Source organism: Pituophis catenifer, unplaced genomic scaffold, assembly GCF_029215685.1.
Source record: "Pituophis catenifer annectens isolate HBS135680 unplaced genomic scaffold, rPitCat1.0.hap2 SCAF_14, whole genome shotgun sequence".
NCBI classification, from domain to species: Eukaryota; Metazoa; Chordata; class Lepidosauria; order Squamata; family Colubridae; genus Pituophis; species Pituophis catenifer.
In genome coordinates, this window is record NW_027256894.1 from 826413 (window position 1) to 850208 (window position 23796).

General features: G+C 45.4%; 1 protein-coding gene across 6 annotated transcripts in view; it reads left to right on the forward strand.

The window, feature by feature from the left end:
- The window catches only part of UACA (uveal autoantigen with coiled-coil domains and ankyrin repeats), a 79215-nt gene that overhangs the window by 31261 nt on the left and 24158 nt on the right, over window positions 1–23796 (forward strand). For 5 of the 6 annotated variants that reach the window (XM_070953775.1, XM_070953776.1, XM_070953778.1 and 2 more), the window contains 2 exons: window positions 20612–20644; window positions 20967–21065. In XM_070953775.1, coding sequence (XP_070809876.1) covers window positions 20612–20644; window positions 20967–21065 — 132 coding nt within the window. The remainder of the gene's footprint in view (window positions 1–20611; window positions 20645–20966; window positions 21066–23796) is intronic. The other variant, XM_070953779.1, reaches the window with a different exon arrangement.

Sequence of the window (23796 nt, forward strand, 5' to 3'; positions counted from 1 at the left end):
ATTAAACTTTTCCTAATTCACTCTAAAGCTGAAAGGAAGGATAAGACAATAAACCCATGGGAGCTGCCATGCTGTTTGTTTTCTAAGCTGTCAACCAAACTGGAACTGATGATGATAGGAGGAAGATAACAAACAATAGAGAGCCAGTGCCGGGCAAGTCCCTGGCGAGTCAGCAACTCCCATCATAACTGCAAGCTATTTTTACAGGTTTTGCTGGCATGATAGTTTCCCTTTAAAAGCCTTCAAAATCCTCCTGTTCGTCATCTGATATCATAAGTACATCAATGACATTTTGTGATACATTTGTAAGGCAGTCATCATATGGCTCTAATTCCGTATCAGATGGTGTGGTCTCAGCTTCGGCTTCCTCTTCATCTTGCCACAAGTAGTCGTCCTCCATACCATCTAATGAATTTGATATGCCACACTTCTTGAAAGACTTGATTACAGTTTCTGCATCAATTCCAGGCTTTTATGACAAACTTGCACAAAACATCCAACTATGGAGCACGCATGTTTCCTCCTTTTGTGAATGACGTTTCACCGCTAACCATCCATTCATTCCACTGTTCTTGAATGCGATCTTTAAATGGCTTGTTTAGGCACACATCCAGTGGCTGTACCAACGATGTCAATCCTGCAGGAATAACTGCCGCATCTGTGTTTATTCTTGCAAGCCTTTGCTTGGTGCTGGGAGTTAAATGAGCCCTGAACATATCCCACACCAGTAGACTACGTTTTTGAATAAGTCCACCTGGTCGCCTGCTCCATACATTATCAAGCCATAGCTTTACCCCTTCTTCATCCATCCAGCCTTTTTCATTCACATGTACAAAACAACCAACAGGGAACTTTAGTTTCGGCATTGTTTTTCTTTTAAAAATAATCATTGGTCTCAGTTTGGAGCCATCAGCTGTGCGTGCTAGTACCACTGTAAAACTGGACTTCTCATGTCCTGTTGTTTTAATTAAAATTGTTTTTTCACCTTTTGGGTGGACAGTTTTATTTCCAATCATATTAAAATTCATTGGAGTTTCATCCATATTTCCGATACTACTTAACGCATAGCCATGTTTATTGCACTGTTGTATTACGTAACGATGGAAACTATTTACTTTGGCATCAAGATCTGCAGGTAATTTTTGTGCAATTTTTGTCTTTTGCCTCAGTACCAAATTATGCCTTTCCAAGAATCTAGTACGCCAGGATACAGTGGCGTTAAATCTGTTGCTGTGATCTGGGTTAGATTTGGCCCACTGAAGTGCAAACAAACATATTTTATTTCGTGTCACTACATAACCGTTTTGGCGATGCTCATTCATCATGTCTGCTACATGTTTTTCGAGTTCTGGCCAATGTGGGGTGCCTCTTCTTAATGCACACTTACCCCTTGGCATACTCTTTAATGCTTTTACATTTGCTTTCCAGTCCCGAACCATCTTTTCTGTTACTCCATATTGTCTTGCAGCAGCACAGTTATTATGTTCCATGGCAAAGTTTACAACTTTAAGTTTAAAACTGGCTTCATATTTCTTTCTTCTTGCTGGTGGAGCCATGATGGGATCTTGACTGTTAGCTATTTGTATACTGTAATGTATGTACTGTTGCTGTACTGTATGTATTGTTGCTGTACTGTAGAGATACTTATGAGCCAGGCTAAGGTAATGGGCTACGCTACGTGTAGTGGCAAGAGGGCTATTTTGTACCAGTTTTTTTTCCTTCACCCATGCAACCTTGACGAGATCGGCACAGCTTCATGAATCTGAGTTGCTGGCGCTGACCGATGACGCTACGGGAGCGCCGACAACATTTTATTGTAAAAGTTTTACAATTACATTTTCACCCCATTTTCACCCCCCTAACCCACCCCAAACTCCCCAGCCCACCCTCCCTAACCCCCCCTAACCCTCCCCTCCCCCCCGGACTTCCATAGAATATACCCCCATTATTATCCCCTTTATATAAAACTTGAACCCCCCCAACCCCCATATCATTTTTCATCTTCACATAATTCAAATATTTCTATCTTAATATAATATAATACTATCAATGAAAAGCTATTTGATACTTCCTAGTTTGATATTTGTTCTGCACATAATCTATCCACTTTTTCCATTCACATTCATAAGTCTCTTGTGAGCGGTCTTTTAAATATGCTGAAATCTTCGCCATCTCAGCGAAACTGGCCATCTTCAGAGTCCATTCCTCAACAGTGGGCAAAGCTTCATTTTTCCAATATTTGCCTATCAGCAATCTCGCTGCTGTAATCATATACAAAATCAACTTTGTTTCATCCACTGTAAAACCCTTAGCTATACCCAATAGAAACAATTGTGGAGAAAATTGAATTTTTTTCTTTAAAACATTCTGCATGACCCACCAAATTTTTATCCAAAAAGCCTTAACTTTCTTACAGGTCCACCAAATATGATAATATGTAGCATCTGTACAATCACACCTCCAACATTTTGGCTGAACATTAGGGTACATACACGACAATTTCTTAGGATCTAAATGCCATCTATAAAACATTTTGTAAAAGTTTTCCCTCAAATTCTGCGACTGAGTAAATTTAACATTCTGAACCCAAATTTTTTCCCATGTTTCCAACATCACTGGTTCCGCAAAGTTTTGTGCCCACTTAATCATACAATCCTTCACCAATTCAGTTTCTGAATCCCTTTCTAGCAAAACATTATAAAGCCTTTTAATATGCATTGGACTCTTTTATATGTCTAACCAATTCTTCCTCATGCAAAATAATACCAGTTCTCTGGTCCTCTTTCCATCTCCATTGAAGTTGATTATACTCTAACCAAGTCAAATTAATCCCTTCGTCCAACAGTGTCTGTAATGTCTTCAACTGCCATCTGCCCGCATCTGCAAAAAGAACCTCTTTGTATAACAACCCCCCGAGTGACATTATATTTGTATTCCTCATAATATGACCAAGATCCAGCCATAGCGGTATTTTATAATCCCATTTGAATTGGTGCTTCTTCTAAACTCTCATCAAAGAGTCTCTAAACATATGGCTTTTAAATACTTTATCCACTTTGTTTTCATAAAATAAGTATGCATGCCATCCAAATTCAAGGTCAAAACTTTCTATATTCAATATTCCAGTCTTTTTCCTTCCAAACCAATCACTTGCTTGAGTCAAAGCTGCTGCTTCATAATATAACTGTAGGTTTGGAAGTTTGAGACCTCCCCTTTCGGGAACATCTTGAATGATTTTCAGTTTCACTCTCGGTTTTTTCTCGTTCCAGACAAACTTATTCACTCCACTTTGCCACTCTTTCAATTGTTTATCACTTTTAAGCACCGGAAGCACAACATTGACGGAAAGCTGTGCCAATCTAGTCAAGGCTGCATGCCGCTCAATGCTGGAACCAGCTGGTTGCTGCACGGAGCTTCCCCCAGGCAACCAGAGGGATATTACCGACGCTCCGACTTCCCCAGACAGGTGGGGGTCAGCTGGGGAAGTCGGAGCGTCGGTAATATCCCCCTGGATGCCTGGGACAGAGGGGGAAGCTCCGCATAGCAACCAGCTGGTTCCAGCATTGAGCGGCATGCAGCCTTGATGAGATCAGCACAGCTTCCCCTCAATGTTGTCGGCGCTCCCGTAGCGTCATTGGTCAGCGCCAGCAATTCAGATTCGGGTACCCGGCGTATAAGACGACCCCCGACTTTTGAGATGATTTTCCTGTGTTAAAAAGTCATCTTATACACCGGAAATTACGGTACTCTCATTTCTACAAGTTATCCAATCATACCACCTATTCCATGCTATATAACATTTTGAGTCTACCTTGTCCTTCATTTCAAATGTTAGTTTGTCAATTTCTGCGCAATTATAGATTTTTTGGATTATCAATTGGTCTGTTGGCAGTTGGTCAGTTTTCCAATCTGGCTGCAGTGACTATGTGTAATATTTATTTATTTTATTTCTTTCCTATAGTTTTCTTTAATCATCCCTAGTAGGAAAATCTCTGGTTTGAGTTCTATTTTTTCTGACGTTATTTCTATTAGCCAAATTCTTACTTTTTCCCAATACTTCCTAATTTTTGGGCAAAGCCACCAGACGTGGAAGAAAGTACCCTGTGCCTGTTTGCACTTCCAACAGGTTGGACTTAAATTTGAATACATTTTTGCTAATCTCGAAGGGGCCATATACCACATTTTGTATTGATTCTCTTTATAAATTTAAAATAGATTAAAACAAATTAAATAATTTAGGCTGAATTTTAAAATACCCCATAATTAAACAAATTAAAATTTGTGTTTAAAATTTAAATTTAAAAAAGGAGAAGATTTAAGCCAGGCCAGTTTGATGAAATAAAAACGTTTTAAGCGCGCAACGGAAGGTGCGAAGATCCGGGATCCTCCGTATCTCCGGGGGAGCTCGTTCCAGATCACTCTCCCCCTAGGGGCCGCCAGTCGACATTGTTTGGCTGACGGCACCCGGAGGAGCCCCTCTCTATGGGAGCGTACTGGCCGGTGGGAGGCTATTGGTGGTAGCAGGCGGTCCCGTAGATAACCAGGTCCTAAGCACATATCTTGTTTTTATCTGAAGATAGGGCCATCAATCTATCTGTATCCCTTGATCTCTGAGTTCCTCTTAATGTTCCTTGAGAATCCAAAATTTCATAGTATCTTACCATTTTTTGAATTTTTAAGGTGTTGGGGTGTATCATCACCTCCATTGTGGATAACCATCCAGGAACTTTCATATAGTGTTTACTTTTAATTTCCTGCCATGTATAAATTAATGAATCCCTTAATATATGATTGCAAAAATACCTATGTGTTTTGTTCCTGGTGCTCCACAAGAAGGCGTGCCACCCCATCAACAAATCATGTCCCTCCAAGGTTAACAGTCTTTGATTTTTCAGATTCACCCATTCCCTGATCCATGTCAAACTTGTTGCTCTATAATATGTCTCCCATGCTGGGAGTCCAAATCCACCTCTGGCTCTATCATCCTGCAAAGTACTTAATTCTTGCCTTTTTTCCTTCCCACACAAATTTTGTAGTTATCTTGTTCAAATTTACAAAAAGATTTTGCAAATACTGGAATCGTCTGACATAAATAAAGCAGCCTCGGCAGAATGTTCATCTTTATAGCTGCTCTCCTTCCTAATAATGATAATTTCAGTTTCCCCCATTTTTCTAAATCCTCTTTTATTTGTTGAACTAAAGTTACATAATTATTCTCCTTTATAGTTGAGCATTTAGCTGTCAAATATATGCCTAAATACTTAACCTTTTTTACTACTTGTAATCCTAATTCTTTAATTAATTCCTCTGTTTATTTATTTATTATTTATTTATTACGTGTATTTATATGCCACCATTCTCCCAAAGGACTCAGGGCGGCGAACACAAATTAAGAAACAAGTACAATAAAATCATAACTTAATCCAAATAATTAATTAGTAGTAAATAATAAAGCCCGGAATCAGTCTCAGCCTATTTGTTTGAAAAGCCAAGTCTTCAAGTCCCGACGGAAGGAGCGGAGATCAGGAGTCGTCCGGAGCTCAGTAGGTAATTCATTCCAGAGGGTGGGAGCACCCACAGAGAACACCCTACCCCTGGGCACAGCAAGGTGACATTGGCTTGCCGTCGGAACCCTGAGGAGAGCGGCCCTATGTAAGCGAACAGGACAGTGAGAGGCAGGCAGGAGAAGGTCATGCAAATATCCCGGACCTAAGTCATGAAGGGCCTTATAGGTGAGGACTAGCACCTTGAAGCGGACCCGGAGAACCACTGGTAACCAGTGCAGCTCACGCAGGAGGGGTGTTATATGGCAGTAACGAGGGGCTCCCATAACAACCCGTGCAGCTACATTCTGGATCAGCTGGAGTCTCCGGGTGCATCTCAGGGGCAGGCCCATGTAGAGGGAATTGCAGTAATCCAAGCGGGAAGTAACCAGGGCATGAGTGACTGTGCGAAGGTCATCTCGGTCCAGGAAAGGGCGCAACTGGCGCACCAGGTGAACCTGTGCGAAGGCCCCCCCTGGTCACGGCCTTAGATGGTCTTCTAGGGATAGCCGAGCATCCAGGAGGACACCCAAGTTGCGAGCCCTATCAACAGGTGCAAGTTTTTCCCCATCTATCAAAAGTGATGGAGCCTCTGAAACCCGAGATGCCGGCATCCATAGCCACTCAGTCTTGGAGGGATTGAGTTTGAGTTTGTTTCTGCCCATCCAGGCCCGTACCTCCTCCAGGCAACGGGACATCACAGAAAGGGCATCTCTGGGGTGGTCTGGGGTGGAGATGTATAATTGGGTATCATCAGCATATTGATGATATCTCACCCCAAAGCCACGAATGATCTCACCCAGTGGCTTCATATAGATGTTAAAGAGCAGGGGGGAGAGAACCGACCCCTGAGGCACCCCACAATTAAGGGGCCTCGGGGTGGATCTCTGCCCTTCGGCCATACAAACTGAAAGTGACCCAAGAGGTAGGACGAAAACCACCGTAAGACAGTGCCTCCCACCCCTAACCCCACAAGTCGCTGCAATAGGATACCATGGTCGATGGTATCAAAAGCCTCTGAGAGGTCAAGTAGGACCAGGATGGAGGAACAACCCCCATCCCGAGCCCGCCAGAGATCATTCACCAGAGCGACCAATGCCGTTTCCGTGCTGTGACCGTGTCAGAAGCCTGATTGGTACGAGTCAAGGTATTCCATTTCCTCCAGGAATTGTGGGAGCTGTTGAGCCACTACAGTCTCAACAACCTTCGCGATGAAGCGAAGGTTGGAGACGGGATGATAGTTATTAAGTGAGTCTGGATCCAGGGAAGGCTTCTTGAGGAGAGGTCGAACCACTGCCTCCTTAAGAGAGGCGGGGAAGTTCCCCTCTCTCAACGAAGCATTGACAATGCCTGGATCCAGTCTCTAGTCACCTCTCTGGCAGCCGAAACCAACCAGGAGGGACAAGGGTCCAATAAGCAAGTGGAGGAACTAAGTTTGCCCACAATCCTGTCCACTTCCTTAACAGAAACAGGGTCAAACTCAATCCAGATATTATTCTCAAGACCCACCCTAGTCTCCCGATTGGATTCTGCCCAGTCAGAGTCCAATCCGATCTGGATCTGAGCGATTTTATCATGCAGAAACTGTACAAAATCCTCAGCTCTGCCCTGCAAAGGGTCTTCCCTCGCTCCCTGATTGAGGAGGGAGCGGATCACATGAAACAGGGCCGCTGGGCGGTTTCCTGCAGATGCAATGAGGGCGGCGAAGTAGTGACGTTTCGCCGCTTCCATCGCCACTAGATAAGACCTAATATGGGTTCTTAACTGTGTTCGGTCAGATTCAGATCGGGAGGACTTCCAACTCTCCTCTAAGTGTCTTTTCCGACGTTTATTTCCTGGAGCTCCATGGAAAACCAAGGAGCAATCCGGGATCTGCGTCAGGTTAGAGGCCGCAAAGGTGCGATTCTGTCCAAGGTGTCGGTAGCCACCCGTTCCCAGGATGCCACCAGAACCTCAGCTGAATCGCAGGATTGAGAGGTGGGGAATGTCCCAAGCTCCTTCAAGAACCTTTCTGGGTCCATCAGGCGCCTAGGGCGGAACCAGCGGCAGGGGTTGACAGATTGAAAGTCTAGTCTAAGGAGGGAATGGTCAGTCCATGACGGGAGTGATGGAAAGTTCCCCCTTACCATGACCATTTATCCATTGCCCAGAGAGAAAAACCAGGTCGAGTGTGTGTTCTCCCCTATGAGTTGGGCCCTGAATAACCTGAGTCAGGTGCATGGCTGCCATGGAGGCCATGAACTCCCGGAGTGTCTCAGATGACTCACCAATCGAAGGCAGATTAAAATCTCCCACAACTAAAAGGTTGGGGAGTTCAAGTGCCACCTCAGACAAGACATCGAGCAGTGCGGGCAGGGCTGTGGCAACATAGCTGGGAGATAGGTATGTGACCAACAAGCCCGACTGAACTCCAGGGTCCCACTTCAATAGAAGAGACTCACACCCGCCTATCTGAGGGACAGTGACCTCCCTAGGACTCAGACTTTCTCTAACAACTACTGTCACCCCCCCGCCGCTTCCCTGGTGTCGCGGCTGGTGCAGGACATGAAAGCCTGAGGGGCATAAATCAGAGAGAGGGATTCCCCCCACTTGCCCCAACCAGGTCTCCATGATACAGGCCAGGTCCGCACCCTCCTCATCAATAAGATCTCGTATGAGGAGAGCCTTATTCATCACGGACCTGGCATTCACATATAATAGACGGAAACCAGGGTCCTTAGCTCTCATATCCCCAGGAAAGCAGGGTGAGCAGGAGGTATGGGAGCAAGTCACCATCCGAATGCATCTGGTGTGATGCTCCCCACCCCTACTTCGATTTCTTCTGCCCCTTCCCACCATCACAGGTATAGCTTGTCCCACCCTCCTCCTAGCATCTCCTACGACTCCCAACCTCCCCAACCCGCTGGGACTGTCAAAATGGCATGGCTGCTGATCCTTAAGAGACCCCCCAGTCTCATTTTTATTATTAAAAACCACCCTCCTGGATCCCCTTAAAATTGGATCTAAAAATCTATTTAAAAAACCCCAGAGTTTCCGTTTTTTAGCGTACCACCTCTCGGGGTTCCAAAACCCGTCATCAAGGGCAGCCCTCGATAGTTGAGAGGGCCAAACCTGCGAGAGGAGGGAGTCTCGCAGTGCAAGGAGCTCCGCAGTTGAATACATTAAAGAATAGTAATGAGCTGAGAGTGATGAAGGATCATTTTCTATTAAAGGGTGTTAGAGATGGTAAAAACAGGTAGATTAAATAAGGGAGGAAAAGATGTTAAAGAGAAGACAATATGCTAAAAACATCAGAACATTGGGACATCATCGTCCTATCATGACGATGGTAAGTCTTGTGATTATAATAAGTCTATTCAATGGTGGGGAATAAAGTCTCAAAGGCCACCCTTTCAAGGTGACCCAAACCAGAGTCATAAGGTCAAATGAGAGATGGTCCGTCCCACCATAGTCCAAGACTCTCGGTGTCTGTGCCTCCTCCTGTTCTCACACCAGCGATAGCCGAGGCTTAGTTCAGAAAAAAGCAAGGTGTAGTCATAGGATGGAATAAATGATTGAATAATCGAATAATCTGGGTAACCCAGGGAGGACAAGATGGTCAAAGAATGGTCAAATAAGGCTGCAGATCAATCAAAAGTTGTAAATTTATGCTGAGTGGCCCTATTAGGCCTAAGCCTAATAAGTGCGGGGGGGAGCAGTTAAGGGGGAGACCAACCGTCATCCCCAACTGACAATTCTCAGTTCCTTCCCCATAAGCTTGATCTTCAGGCCATTCAGCCCATTAAGCCCCTTCCATGCTTCAGAAAAAAAGGGGGGGAGTGTCCAGATCCCTCAAAAACTGAGAGATCCTAACGTTTGTAATGCTGCCCTCTTCTCCACCAACAACGTCTTTGCAGCCAAGCCTCCAGGTATTGCCGCCGTCCTCTAACCTCCTCCCCGAAAGTCAGCTGTTCCTCAGGATCCATCCATGGCTCTATCGAGCCGGCAACACCTCGGCTCGCTGGGAGGGGGTCAAAAGATTGTTAACTGACCCCCGGCACCCCTGAAAATGTCGAACATCGCCTCCCTAAGCTCGGGGTTCACTGCGGAGCTGCCATTTTGGTTTGCTGCCCAACGGAATATTGTAATATTGTAATAAAAATTACATTTTTCGTTAACATTTTGGTATTATCTTTATTAATTTTTAAGCCAGCTACCTTCCCAAATTTCTCTATCTCTCTTATCAATATTGTCCTGTTTCTAATGGTTCTTCTATGAAGAATACAAGGTCATCCGCAAATGCTTGGGCCTTGTATTCCTCTCGTTTTAAATTCAATCCTTTTATCTTTTTGTTTGATCTAATTCTTATCAATAGATTTTCCAATGTCAGGATGAAGAGTAAGGGTGAAAGCGGACATCCCTGCCGTACTCCTTTTTTTATGTCAAAAAATTTTGTAAAATCTCCATTTACTATTATACTTGCTTTTTGTTTTGTGTATATGGAGGCTATTATATTTTCAAATCTCTCCCCAAATTTCATGTTTTTTATTTGCTGAAGCATAAATTGCCAATTGATCTGATAAAAAGCCTTTTGGGCATCCAGAAAGACCAGAACTACCTGCCTCTCTGGATGCACCTCATAATATTCTAATACATTAATTACAGTTCTTATATTATTTTTTATTTGTCTTGTTGGTAAAAACCCATTTTGTTCTGGGTGTATTCTACAATTTAGTATTTTTTTCATCCTGTTTGCCATTATATTCATAAAAATTTTGTAATCAGTGTTAATAAAGAGATTGGTCTATAATTTTTTATCTGTGCTATATCTGCTCCTTCCTTTGGTATCAACGAAATGTATGCTTCTCTCCACGAATCTGGTAGCTTTGCCTCTATTAATGCCCCATTACAGGTTTCTAATAATATCCAATCCAATACTTCTCCTAGTCCTTTATAGAATTCACTTGGTAGTCCATCCGTCCCTGGGGTTTTATTATTTTTTTGTTTCTTAATCGCCTCTCTTAATTCTTCTATAGTGATATCTCTACTTAATATCTCCCTTTCTTACTCTGTTAAAGCCAACATTCCCTCCCCATTTAGATATTGATTTATTTCCTCCTCTGTCACTTTATCTTGCTCATAGAGTTCTTGAAAAAATTGACATGCTATCTCCTTTTTCCTTTCTAAACTATATTGCATTTTACCCCTTTTATCCTGTAGTTGCTGAATTGTTCTTTTCTCCTTTTCTTTTCTTAATCCATAAGCAAGCCACCGCCCTGGCTTATTCGCATGTTCAAAATAATTCTGTTTTATAAAATTCAATGTCTTTGCATAATTTTCCTGTTCCAATATATTCAATTTATGTTTAGCTGCTATCCATTTACCTCTAATTTGCTCATCCCCAGGTTTATCTTGTAATTTTTCTTCCCAATTTTTGATCTCTTCCTGGACATTCTTATATTCTTTTTCCCTTTCCTTGTTTCTTTTTGCACTGTAGGCTATTGTTAATCCTCTCACATAAGCTTTCATTGTATCCCACAGATTCTGAAGGAAAGTAAGGTATTTTGTATTGTCTCTAAAAAACAACTCTAATTCCTTTTTCATTTGCTCTATATATTCCTTTTCCTTCAGTATCTGTGGACTCAATGTCCATCTCCTCTTTTTCCTTTGATGTCCTTTCCATATCAACATTACCAGGTTTATTTATTTATTTTATTTATTTTATATTGGATTTCTATACCGCCCTTCTCCCTGAGGACTCAGGGCGGTGTACAGCCAGATTAAAAAACATGCAGAACAAATATTAAAAACAATTAAAAGATATATAAATTTGGCCCAATTAAAACTCATTACCAATTAAAAACGTTTAAAACATTTAAAAAACAGTTAAAAATTTCATCTTAAGCCAGCCCGGCTTGTTTAAATAAATGGGTTTTAAGGGCGCGACGGAAGGCACTGAGGTCTTGGATTCTCCGTATCTCTGGGGGGAGCTGATTCCAGAGGGTAGGTGCCCCCACAGAGAAGGCTCTCCCCCTGGGGGTCACCAGCCTACATTGTCTGGCTGATGGCACCCCGAGGAGGCCCTCTCTGTGGGAGCGCACGGGTCGATGGGAGGTCGTTGGTAGCAGCAGGCGGTCTCGAAGATAGCTAGGCCCTATGCCATGGAGCGCTTTAAAGGTGATAACCAACACCTTGAAGCGCACCCGGAAGACAACTGGGAGCCAGTGCAGCTCGCGCAGGAGCGGTGTTACATGGGAGCGCCATGCTGCTCCCGTCACTACCCGCGCTGCTGCGTTCTGGACCAGCTGGAGCCTCCGGGTGCTCCTCAAGGGGAGCCCCATGTAGAGAGCGTTGCAATAGTCAAGGCGAGAGGTGACGAGGGCATGAGTGACTGTGCACAGGGAATCCCGATCAAGAAAGGGCCGCAACTGGCGGATCAGGCGAACCTGACAAAAGGTCCCCCTGGTTACAGCCGTCAGGTGTTCCTCCAAGGACAGCTGCCTATCCAGGAGGACTCCCAGATTGCGAGCCCTCTCTGTGGGGGCCAATGACTCGCCCCCAATAGTCAGTGATGGAGTCAACTGACTATATCGGGATGCCGGGAGCCACAGCCACTCAGTCTTGGAAGGGTTGAGCTTGAGCCTGTTCCTCCCCATCCAGATCCGTACAGCCTCCAGGCACTGGGACATCACTTCAAGGGCATCATTGGGGTGGCCTGGGGTGGAGATGTACAGCTGGGTGTCATCAGCGTACTGGTGGTATCTCACCCCAAAGCCACGGATGATCTCACCCAGCGGCTTCACATAAATGTTGAACAGGAGAGGCGAGAGGACCGATCCCTGCGGCACTCCACAAATGAGAGGCCTCGAGGTCGACCTCTGCCCCCCTGTCAACACAAACTGCGACCGGTCGGAGAGAAAGGAGGAGAACCACCGCAACACGGTGCCTCCCACCCCCAACTCTTCCAGCCGGTGCAGCATGATACCATGGTCGATGGTATCAAAAGCCGCTGAGAGGTCTAACAGGACCAGAACAGAGGAACAACCCCTGTCCCGAGCCCTCCAGAGATCATCAACCAACGCGACCAATGCCGTTTCTGTGCTGTGCCCAGACCTGAAACCCGACTGGAACGGATCTAGATAAGATGTTTCCTCCAAGAATTGCGGAAACTGTCGTGCGACCACACTCTCAACAACCTTCGCCATAAAGCGAAGGTTGGAGACAGGACGATAGTTGGCCAATATTGCCGGATCCAGGGACGGCTTCTTGAGGAGAGGCCTCACCACCGCCTCTTTCAAGGCGGTGGGGAAGTAACCCTCACTCAACGAAGCGTTGATAACACCCTGAAGCCAGCCTCGTGTAACCTCCCGGGAAGCCAGTACCAACCAGGAGGGACACGGGTCCAGTAAACATGTGGCCGCACTAAGTCTCCCCAAAATCCTGTCCACATCATCAGGAGTCACAGCATCAAACTCCTCCCAGATAACATTCTCAAGACTATTCCTCGTCACCCTGCCCTGATCTACCCAGTCAGAGTCCAAATCCCCCCGGATCTGGGCGATTTTGTCATACAGGTATTGTCCGAAATCCTCCGCCCTGCCTTCTAAGGGATCCTCCCGCACTCCCGGATGGAGCAGGGCGCGGGTCACCCTAAACAGGGCGGCCGGACGATTCCCTGATGACGCAATAGAGGCGGAAAAGTAGTTAGACTTTGCCGTCTCTATCGCCACTAGGTAGGCCTTAATATGCGACCTTACCAGTGTTCGATCAGATTCAGCGAGACTGGCCCTCCAACCGCTCTCCAGGCGTCTTTTCCGGCGCTTCATTTCCCTCAGCTCCTCAGTAAACCAAGGAGCCGCACGGGATCGGCATCGGGTCAGAGGCCGCAAAGGCACAACTCGGTCCAAGGCCCCACCAGCCGCCCGATCCCAGGCGGCTACCAGGTCCTCGGCCGAGTCATGTGCTAGATCCTCAGGAAATGGCCCAAGCTCCATCTGGAACCTATCAGGATCCATCAGGCGCCTGGGGCGGATCCATCTAATTGGGTTATGATCAGCCCAATTGTTTGACATTATTTCTACTGTTTCTATCTCTTGAATAAGTGTCTTAGTTATCCATACCATGTCTATTCTGGACCAGGACTTGTGAGGATTGGAATAATATGTAAATTTCTTTACCTCGGGATTATAGAATCTCCAACTGTCTATTAAATTTAATTCTTCTACTAGATCCATAAAACTTCTAGGGAGTACATTTTTCTTTTTTTTATTATTCTGATCACTGCTATAATCCTTTTTTACATCTACAATTGCGTTGAAATTGCCAATTAAACATATATTCTCTGTTTTTTCTTCTAATATTTTTTCATGTACTTTTTTATAAAATTCTAACTGTCCATTATTCGGCGCATAGATGACCACCAATAAAACATTTTTATATTCTAATTTTACTTCTATCATCAATATTCTTCCTGTTGCATCTGCATATCTCAAATTACCCTCTATTCCTTCTCTAATGTACACCACTATTCCTCTTTTCTTTTCTTCCGCTAATGCTACAAATGATTCTCCTAAGTATTTTTCATCCTGTTTCCTTATGTGCACCTCTTGGATGCACACAATATCCATTTTTTGTTTTACCACTTTTCTAAAAATTTGATGTTGTTTAGCCAGAGAGTTAAGACCATTTAAATGATAAAAATTTTAAATTCTGTTCCATTTCTTTGTGGTTCTACTGCGTGATATTCTATTACTTCCTGTCCCTTCTCTTAGCTCTTGTTCTCACTCCTTCTTCCTCTTGAAGTTCCCTTTCTTCCTCTTTGTCTCCTTCCTCTAAAACCTTTTCCTGTTCTTCCTGTCTTTGGGCCCCTTTAGTCCTCTGTTCCAGCTCCTCCCTGTTACTATTTGCTCCTTCTATACCCATCACTTCATCATGAAGGTTCTGTGCTTTGCTCTGTGAGTCCACTTTAATTTTTTTTCCTTGCCATGACACCAACATTCCCTCTGGTGTTATCCATCTAAACGGTATGTGCCGCTTATTTAATAATGTGGCTAGGAACCAGTATTCCTTTCTCAGTTCTCTTATTCTCTTAGGGACCTGCTTTAATGTGGTTATTTCCTTGCCTCTATAGAACATGAGTCCATTTTTCGTTATTTTATACACAATGTCTCTTACTTTTCTTCGCACAAACCTTACATGGACCTCCCTTGGAAGTTTATATTGTCTGGCATAGTTCGTGTGGACCCTATAGACCTCGTCCAGCTCATTTATTATTTCGTCCTTATCTCACTGAAGGGCCTCCGCAATCACTTCCGCCATCACAAATGTCAGGTCCTCCTCTCTATCTTCGACAACGTTCTGAAATCGCAAATAAAATGCAGCTCTCTCCATTTCCAGGTGGGCCACTGTATTTTCCAGTTCTTTATTTAGTCTCATCATTTTCTGGTCCAATGAGTCCAATTTTTCTTCTGTCTGTTCTGTTCTTTTCTCTATGACTGTTATTCAATTATCATTTTTTTGTATGATTTCTTGTATTGAGTCCATCTTTTCATCTAATTTTTGGATATCGTTTTTGACTTCCCTCTTGATCTCATCCATATCCCTCCTCACTTCTTCATGATTCTTTGTCATACATTCCTGCATTTTTATCATAGTCTCTTGAATTGTTGAGAAGGTAGCTTGCATGATTTGCATAGTCGAAGTAGGGGGTTGTTTTTCTGATGGGAACATTCCTTCTATTCTCTGCGCTGCAGGAGAAGCTGATGGTCCAGTCAATGTTGAAGTAGTTTTCTTTCCCGTCTTCACAATAGTTGTGGTGGTGCTGGTCATTTCCTTTAGTATTCTATACTGTTCCCCTAAAAACCTATCTATCTTTTCCCAAATCACCATCCACTTCGCTATTCAACTTCCTTTCCTTCCTTCCTTTCCTTATCCCTTACTCCCAGATTATAAACCAGTCCACTACAGTTCACAATGCGTTATATCCCAGAAAACCTATCTATATAATATAATTTCTAACTTAATTAATAGAATTCTATTAAAAAGAGAAATTCATTAATACCTTACTTAATAATCGAATTACTAAAATTATTCCACTTTTAGTTTAAACTAATAAATAGATAGTTATACAATTACTAATTTAATCAATTAAGAAGCTCTAATATTAATTTTAAATCTTTGTTTTAAATAATAAATGAACAAGTTAAGAGGAAAAGGTAAAGAAAAGAGAGCGATAAAAAATATAAAAAAGAAGAGAAAAGATAGAGGATAGGATAGGATAATTTTATTTCTATACTGCCCCTCTCCCAAAGGACTCGGGGCAGTGTACAGCCAGGTAAAAACACAATACAAATATCACAATTTAAATTTAAAAATTATTAAAAGTATTACATTCAAGGCCAATTAGCTAAAAAACCCAAAAATTTAAGAATTCCGAATTTAAAACTCAATTATGAAGCTAGTCCTGCCTGTCGGAAGGAGTGAACTGGTCGGTGGGAGGCTATCGGTGGCAGAAGGCGGTCTCATAGGTACCCAGGTCCTGAGCCATGGAGCGCTTTAAAGGTGGTAACCAGCACCTTGAATCGCACCTGGAAGATCACTGGGAGCCAGTGCAGCTCGCTTAGGAGAGGTGTTACATGGGCGCAACAAGTTGCACCCATAATTACCCGTGCAGCCGCATTACAGTAGTCCAGCCAGGAGGTAACAAGGGCGTGAGTGACTGTGCACAAGGCGTCCCGGTCCAGAAAGGGACGCAACTGGCGAATCAGGCCGACCTGATTAGAAGCCCCCCTGGCCACGGCCGTCATATGCTCTTCTAAAGACAGCCGTGCATCCAGGAGGACGCCCAGATTGCGAGCCCTCTCTTTGGGGGGTAGAGATTCACCCCCTATAGACAGCGATGGCGTCAGCTGACTATACCGGGACGCCGGTAGCCACAGCCACTCGGTCTTGGAAGGGTTGAGTCTGAGCCTATTTCTCCCCATCCAGACCCATACGGCCTCCAGGCAGCGGGACATCACGTCAAGGGCATCATTGGGGTGGTCTGGGGTGGAGATGTACAGCTGAGTATCAGCAGGGTACTGATGTATCCTCACCCCAAAACCACGGATGATCTCGCCCAGCGGCTTCACATAAATGTTGAACAGAAGGGGCGAGAGGACCGACCCTTGCGGCACCCCCCAAGCGAGGCGCCTCGAAGTCGACCTCTGCCCCCCTGCCAACACAAACTGCGAGTGGTCAGAGAGGAAGGAGGAGAACCACCGCAACGTGGTGCCCCCTATTCCTAACTCCCTCAACCGCTGTAGCATGATACCATGGTCGATGGTATCAAAAGCCGCTGAGAGATCTAATAGGACCAGAACAGAGGAACAACCTCTGTCCCGAGCCCTCCAGAGATCACCAATGCGACCAATGCCGTTTCCGTGCTGTACCCCCATCTGAAGCCCGACTGGTAAGGGTCCAGATAGACAGCTTCATCCAGGTACTGGGGGAGCTGTCGTGCCACCACACTCTCAACAACCTTCACAAAGCGAAGGTTGGAGACCGGACGGTAATTTGCTAATACAGCCAGGTCCAGGGAAGACTTCTTTTTTTTTTTTTTTTTTTTTTTTAATTTGATTTATATGCCGCCCTTCTCCGAAGACTCAGGGCGGCTTACAATGTGCTCAGCAATAGCCTTCATCCTTTTGTATATTTATACAAAGTCAGCTTATTGCCCCCACAACTGGGTCCTCATTTCACCTACCTTAGAAAGGATGGAAGGCTGAGTCAACCTTGAGCCTTGGCGAGATTCGAACCCTGCAGTAATTGCAGGCAGCTGGTCTTAATAAGCTTAATAACAGGGTGCTTTAAACCCCTGTACCACCAAGGCTCTTGAGTAGGGGCCTCACCACCGCCTCCTTCAAGGCAGCAGGAAAAGTCCCCTCACTCAGAGAAGCATTTATAATCCCCTGGAGCCACCCTCGTGTAACCTCCCGGGAGGCCAGTACCAACCAGGAGGGACACGGGTCCAATAAACATGTGGCAGCACTAAGCCTACCCAGGATCCTGTCCACATCCTCGGGAGCCACAGGGTCAAACTCTTCTCAGATAATGTTCTCAAGACGTACCCCCATCTCCCCCCCTGGACTCACCCAGTCGAAGTCCAAGCCTTCCCGAATCCGAGTGACTTTATCATGCAGGAACTGCACAAACTCCTCAGCACGACCCTGCAAGGGGTCTTCCCGCGCTCCCCCCCGAAGAAGGGAACGGGTCACCCTAAACAGAGCGGCTGGGTGGTTCTCTGCAGATGCGATACAAGCGGAAAAATAGTTAAATTTTGCCGCTTTTATCGCTACTAGGTAGCTCTTGATATAGACCTCACCAGTGTTTGGTCGGATTCAGATTGAGTAGTCCTCCAGACACTCTCTAGGCGTCTTTTCCGACGTTTCATCTCTCTCAGCTCCTCGGAGAACCAAGGAGCCAATTGAGATCGACATTGGGTCAGAGGCCACAAAGATACGACGCAGTCTAAAGCCCCAGAGGCCGCCCTATCCCAGGCGGCCACCAGGTCTTCAGTCGAGTCGTGTGCCAGAGTCTCAGGAAATGGCCCAAGCTCCGTCAGGAACCTATCAGGGTCCATCTGGTCGGTTCCATCTCCCTGCGGCGAGGGGAAGCGGCTCGGAAGTCTAAGTGAAGGAGGGAATGATCTGTCCATGACAAGGGCTTAATATCTAAATCCCCTATTCCTAGATCATTCAACCACTGACCAGAGACAAAAATCAAGTCCAGAGTGTGTCCTCCTGTGTGAGTGGGGCCTTGAACTAACTGGGTCAGGTCCATGGCCGTCATGGAAGCCATGAACTCCCTAGCTGCCTCCGACGTCTCACGGATGGATGGCAGGTTGAAATCCCCCATGACAACAAGTCTGGGGGTATCCACCGCCACCCCGGCAATAACGTCGAGGAGCTCGGGTAGGGCTGCTGCCACGTGGCAGGGAGCTAGGTACGTAGTCAGCAAGCCCATCTGCACCCCACGACTCCACAAAAAGGGACTCACATCCGGCTATCTGAGGAACAGTGGCCTCCCTCGGACAAAGACTTTCCCTAATAATCGCCGCCACCTCCCCACCCCTCCCCTGGGCCCTCGGCTGATGAAATTCACAGAAACCCGTTGGACACATTTCTACGTGGGGGACCCCCCCTCCTGGCCCAACCAGGTCTCCGTAATCCCTGCCAGGTCCGCACCCCCCTCCAATAAAAGGTTACAAATGAGGGGGGCTTTATTAACCTCCAACCTGGCATTACACAACATCAGCCGAGGACCCAGGGCCTGATATTCTGTGCAACCCGGGAAACGAGACACGCATTGGGGGCCGGAGTACGCAATAGCTCGCAAACAGCACGTGCGTACCCCCCGAACATGATATGGCCCCCTGCGTCTGCCATACCTGCCCCTCCCACTCAGCATTTCAAGTGAGCTGCCCTTCATCTCGCCCTCCGGCACCCCATCCCCATCCCCTCCGCTGTGCCCATCCGACCCACCACCCCCTTCAGTGGCTATATGGGCCCCTCCCAGGTCCACCTCTACAACCCCCTCCCCCCTCCCAGGTCCCCTTAAAATTTTCGTTAAAAATTTTGTTAAAAAAACCCTCAATCTATGTCCCTTAAAATCCTTGTGCCACCTCTCGGGGTCCCAAGACCCATCATTAAGGTAGGTCTTAAGTAGAAAGGTAAAAAGACAATAAATTTACCAATAATTAATACTAAACTGCTATTAATTAATTATAAATGTAAAAATGTAAATTCTATTTGTTACTTGATAAATAAGTATATCAGTATATAAATTTTGTATAAATGTACATAGTACTTTCAGTTCTTGTGAGTTTTAAAAGTTCAGATAAAATTTTTCCTTTGAAATTTTAGTCCTTCACTCAAAAGTGACAATCAGCTGGTTCTTGTCTTCAAAACGGCGATTTCCAATCTACACTATCACACTCATGCGCCCTTTACTTTTTGCCAATCCACACTTCTTCCGTTAGAGCAGCAAATATATGGGTAAAAGCAGAACCTCGTATTCAGGTTCACTTCTCTTTCCCAGCTTCCTGGAACACTCACTTTCCTTCTGATCGTCTCCTTTTCCACTCCCCTGGTGTTCTTCTGCTGGTCTGCAATTCGCCCTCTTCCCGTTTTGCTCTCCTCACTGTTTGCCGCCCGTTCACACTTGGAGTCTTTCTTTCCTCTCTGCTGCCCCTCCGGAAAATTCCTATCCAATAGTCCAAAAACTGGAAACTTTTATTCTTTGCTCTCACCGCTGAATCTCGCACCGTACTCTCTCTCCACTTCCTATTGCTCTAAACCGGGATGTCAAGCCTCTGGGTCAGCCATGCCAGCTGGTTTCCTCTGCGTCTGGATTGAGGGTCCTTCTTGGTGTGGTGGGAGACTGCACCTCTCCACACCTCCTCCGAAGATTCCCCTCCTTCTTGCCGGTCCCACCAGGACCGATCCTCACCCCTAAGGGGCACCAAAATGCCAGAAAATCGGCACTGGGAACGGAGCGATTTTTCCAGTGCCGCCCAGAAGTCAGATCTAGAAGTTTAAATGCTACTCTGCATTTGGGGATCAAGCCATATTGTGTTACCAAATACTTGTCATTCTGGTTTTGATTGACTGTTCTACCTCTTGTGTCAGAACAGTATTTTTAAAAAGAAGCTTTACTGGCATGGCTTCCAAGTCAATTGATGTGCTTTATTAAGCTTTTCTTTATTATGTGGAAGGAAAGAAGGTCATTTCAATAGAGGCAGATCTCTTTCTTGCTTTCCCTCTTCCCTTTGGTCTCATAATTGTGGCTTCTTTGAACTGTCAGAAAATTGGCATTGGAAAAAAGGGGATTTGTCCTTTGTCCACAAGTCTAGTTCTTGTGGTTATTTTTGTGGGGGTATGAATGCAAGGCAGAACTCTGTGTAGAGAATATTTTTGGCCAAATCTGGGACAATATATGAAATACAGAGGAAAAATATCCTTTGCCAGGTGAATTATAGCACTAGCCATTCATGAATGATAGAAGAAACAATAATTTCAAATATCTGAATATGTGTACTGTTCTGTTTTTAGGAGCAAATGGTTGCTGATGATCTTGAAACTGAGGTAAAAAAGGAAATTCTTTCTATTGTTCACTTTCATTAACTTGAAAGGAAAACATTTTTCCATCTCCTTGGATAATTGCCCAATAGATCTAAAATCATAAATTAGCAGGAATGGGTGTTTTAAAAACATTTTGGGTTGATTGTGCTAACGTACCAGGATATATGTAATGGCAGCATATGTTAAGTCTCAAGTAACTTTAGCCTGCTTGACTGCTACACACTGTGGGATATTGGTGTATATCAAATCTATACAGGTATATTATCCCAGAAAGAGAACCAGACATTTCTGGCTCTCCATAGCAGTGACTGTTGTTCTCTTCTAGAAAGATGAACTGAGGAGACTTCTGGCCACAAAGGAAAAGCAACAAGAAGAGAGTCTGCGAATGCTTGAAGCTCTGAAGTCAAAACTCAGGTTCCATGAGGTAATGTCCTTTAATATGGAAGGCAGTCTTCATTTCTAGCGGTCCTTTGCAGAACCAGAAAACGTGTGTGTGTGTGTATGAGAGAGACAGGATGGGGGAGGAAATGATTGGGTAAGAGGGAATCACAGAATGTAAGGGTTGGAAGGAATCCAGGAGATCATCTAATCTGATCCACAATTACAGCATCCTCAACCGTTGACCTTGGTTTCAGTACTTGCAGTGAAGAAGAGTCCACCCCACCCCCGCCCTAACAAAGCATACTGTTTCATGGCTGAATGGCTCTTGCCGTTACATATTTTTTTCCTGATAAATCTACTTCTTGTATTTTAAACCATTGTTTCTTGCCTATTTTCTGGATCAATTCTACCCAATTGCCTGTATGATAGCCCTTCAGAAAGAAATTGGCCTTTTCTTTCTACAGTCTCCTCTGTCCAGGCTAAAAGCAGCCAATGCGTTCCTCACCCTGAGCCTCTTGGCTGTTGTCCTCTAAGTGCGCTCCAGTTTGTGAATATCCATCCCCAAATGCAGAGCCCGGAACTGGGCATACTAATCTGGCTGTGTCTGACTAATGCAGAATAGGGTGAAACTGTAACTTCTCCATTATAGGTGGAGGTATCATCCAGGAATGGGTTAACTTCGTCTCCTCGCTGATTGGACTGAATCTGTTTTGAGCTGTGAGGACACGCCTCCTCTACCAGTGGTCCCCAGCTTTTGACTCAGTCCCTCAGCAAGGACGGACGCTTAAAAAGTTTTCCTCTACAGCTTTAATCGATAAAATTAATTCAACAGATTGGAGACACAGAAGGATTGCTTGGCTGGCTCCCAATCGCTGGTAGAGTAGCCAGGCTCTTTTTGGCGGCTGGAGCTTCGGCTCAGGCCCCGGCTGTTCAGCGGGCTCCCAACAAGGCGATCGTGGGGTTAGCGTGCACGTGGTGATTCCACGCAGCTACCCAGGGGTTCTAAGACCGTCGAAGCTTTGCGCTCCAGTCGAGCTCAAGCAGCCAGGACTTCCAGGAGCTCAGAAAGGAGAGCTGGTTAATCAGAAGGCTTCGGAGCTACTGTGCTCCGGTTTGTCAGCCTCAGCAAGCCCAGCGTTGCCAGGAGCTTCGTGCTCCTATATTTGGGCCAATATAGCACAAATAGACCCCTGAGCTTGCTGCAAGATTGGTGTGAAGTTTCCGAAAGATGCCCTAATTAATTCATGAGCCATGAGCCAAACTTCAAAAGAAATACAGTCATTTATTAGGAGCACCATTTCGACAATATTCGGATGCAGTTAGAACCAATCCCATGTAGATTTATGTTCCCCTATGACCCTGTCTCTCCCCTCCTCTCTGGCCATGTCATAAATCACATTCTTCAATTAACCACTTTGGCTGGCTGTAAAATCCAACACCCTTCTTCTGATTGTGGAAAGAAAGCATGTATGGAATGTAGCTTCAGTTAGGGAAATCAGTCAGCTCTATCAGTTCTCCCTCCCTCCTGCTCATGGCAACTTGAAAGCTTTGCAAGTTGACATTTGGAGCTTCTGCGCTCCATTTAATTCAGCCCAAAAGAACGCCGCAGTACTGTCTGGGGGCAGGAAGCAGCCGAAGCCGCCCACATCTTTGGGGAGAGGTGCGAAGAGGCAATTAACAGCCACCTGGGAGCCCCAGCCTTGGGAAAAAGGTGTGACATGCCCAAACAGCTCTGGATTGCCTTTAAATAGGCATAGGCTCCCGAGAGAGTGATTTATCACTGTGGGAGAAAGAGGAGAACTGGTTAATCACCAGCTAGATATTGGCAATAGCAGGAGAGCTCCCTGGGGAGTCAGGCTGCGTGCATGCCGCTTGCAAAATGGCGGACAAGGCCCAGGTGGAGGCAGCTGAAATGAAAGGCCGTATGGTGCAGACTAGATCTACATCCACACTAAGGAAGGAGCAGGCCCACTTTGCAAAAGCCTCAGGAAGGACCAGAAGTGCTAAACCTGGGAAGAAATCTGCTACCTCTGACAAGGTATCTAAAGCAGAACAGAAAGATGCGCAGAGGAGGCAGAAGGTCATAGAGAGGCAATTTGCCTTGGGCCAAAAGGAAGCAAACAGGTGGTGCCAAGAGGCTCAGCCCAGATGTGAACATGAAACTGCCTGCCAAGAGGAGCACAGTGAGACATACAAGTAGACCTTATTCAAGTGGCCTGACACCAGATGGTGATGCTGAGCTTGGATCTCAGTGTGGTTCCTTTGTGCCTCTCAGCAATGAAAAGTACTTAAGCTCCCTGGCTGATCTGCCTTGCACAGCTGGAGAAGGGGAGCAACTTCTAGCAGAGGGGTCAGGTTGCTGAGGCAACTTTTACACCAACTGCTGCAGGGCTTAGAGCTGAGATGGCACCTGAGCTTGATTTAACTCCCAATATGCAATGCCTGATTGTGGAAGCTATCAAGCAGCGAATCGCTGCAGGCTTGCAGCAGAGCAGGATGGCTGCTTTGGTAGCCTCAGAAATTTCCCTGCAGTTAGGTCAAGGACAGATGTCCCGACAGATAGGGGATTTGTCAGAATTCACAGGGTCTTATTCCCATGTTTCTTCCAGACAGAGCCAGTCTATGCTCTTGGAAGGTGAAGAGCGTAGGATTTGAAGCTCTCTGAAGATGAGGGCTTAGTGCTGGACAAATTGGCCTTCTCAGGGCTGTTCCAACCCTCGTTATTTAAATCTCTACTCTTCAAAGCCAAGACTTCGGCCCACCTGGGGATGGAT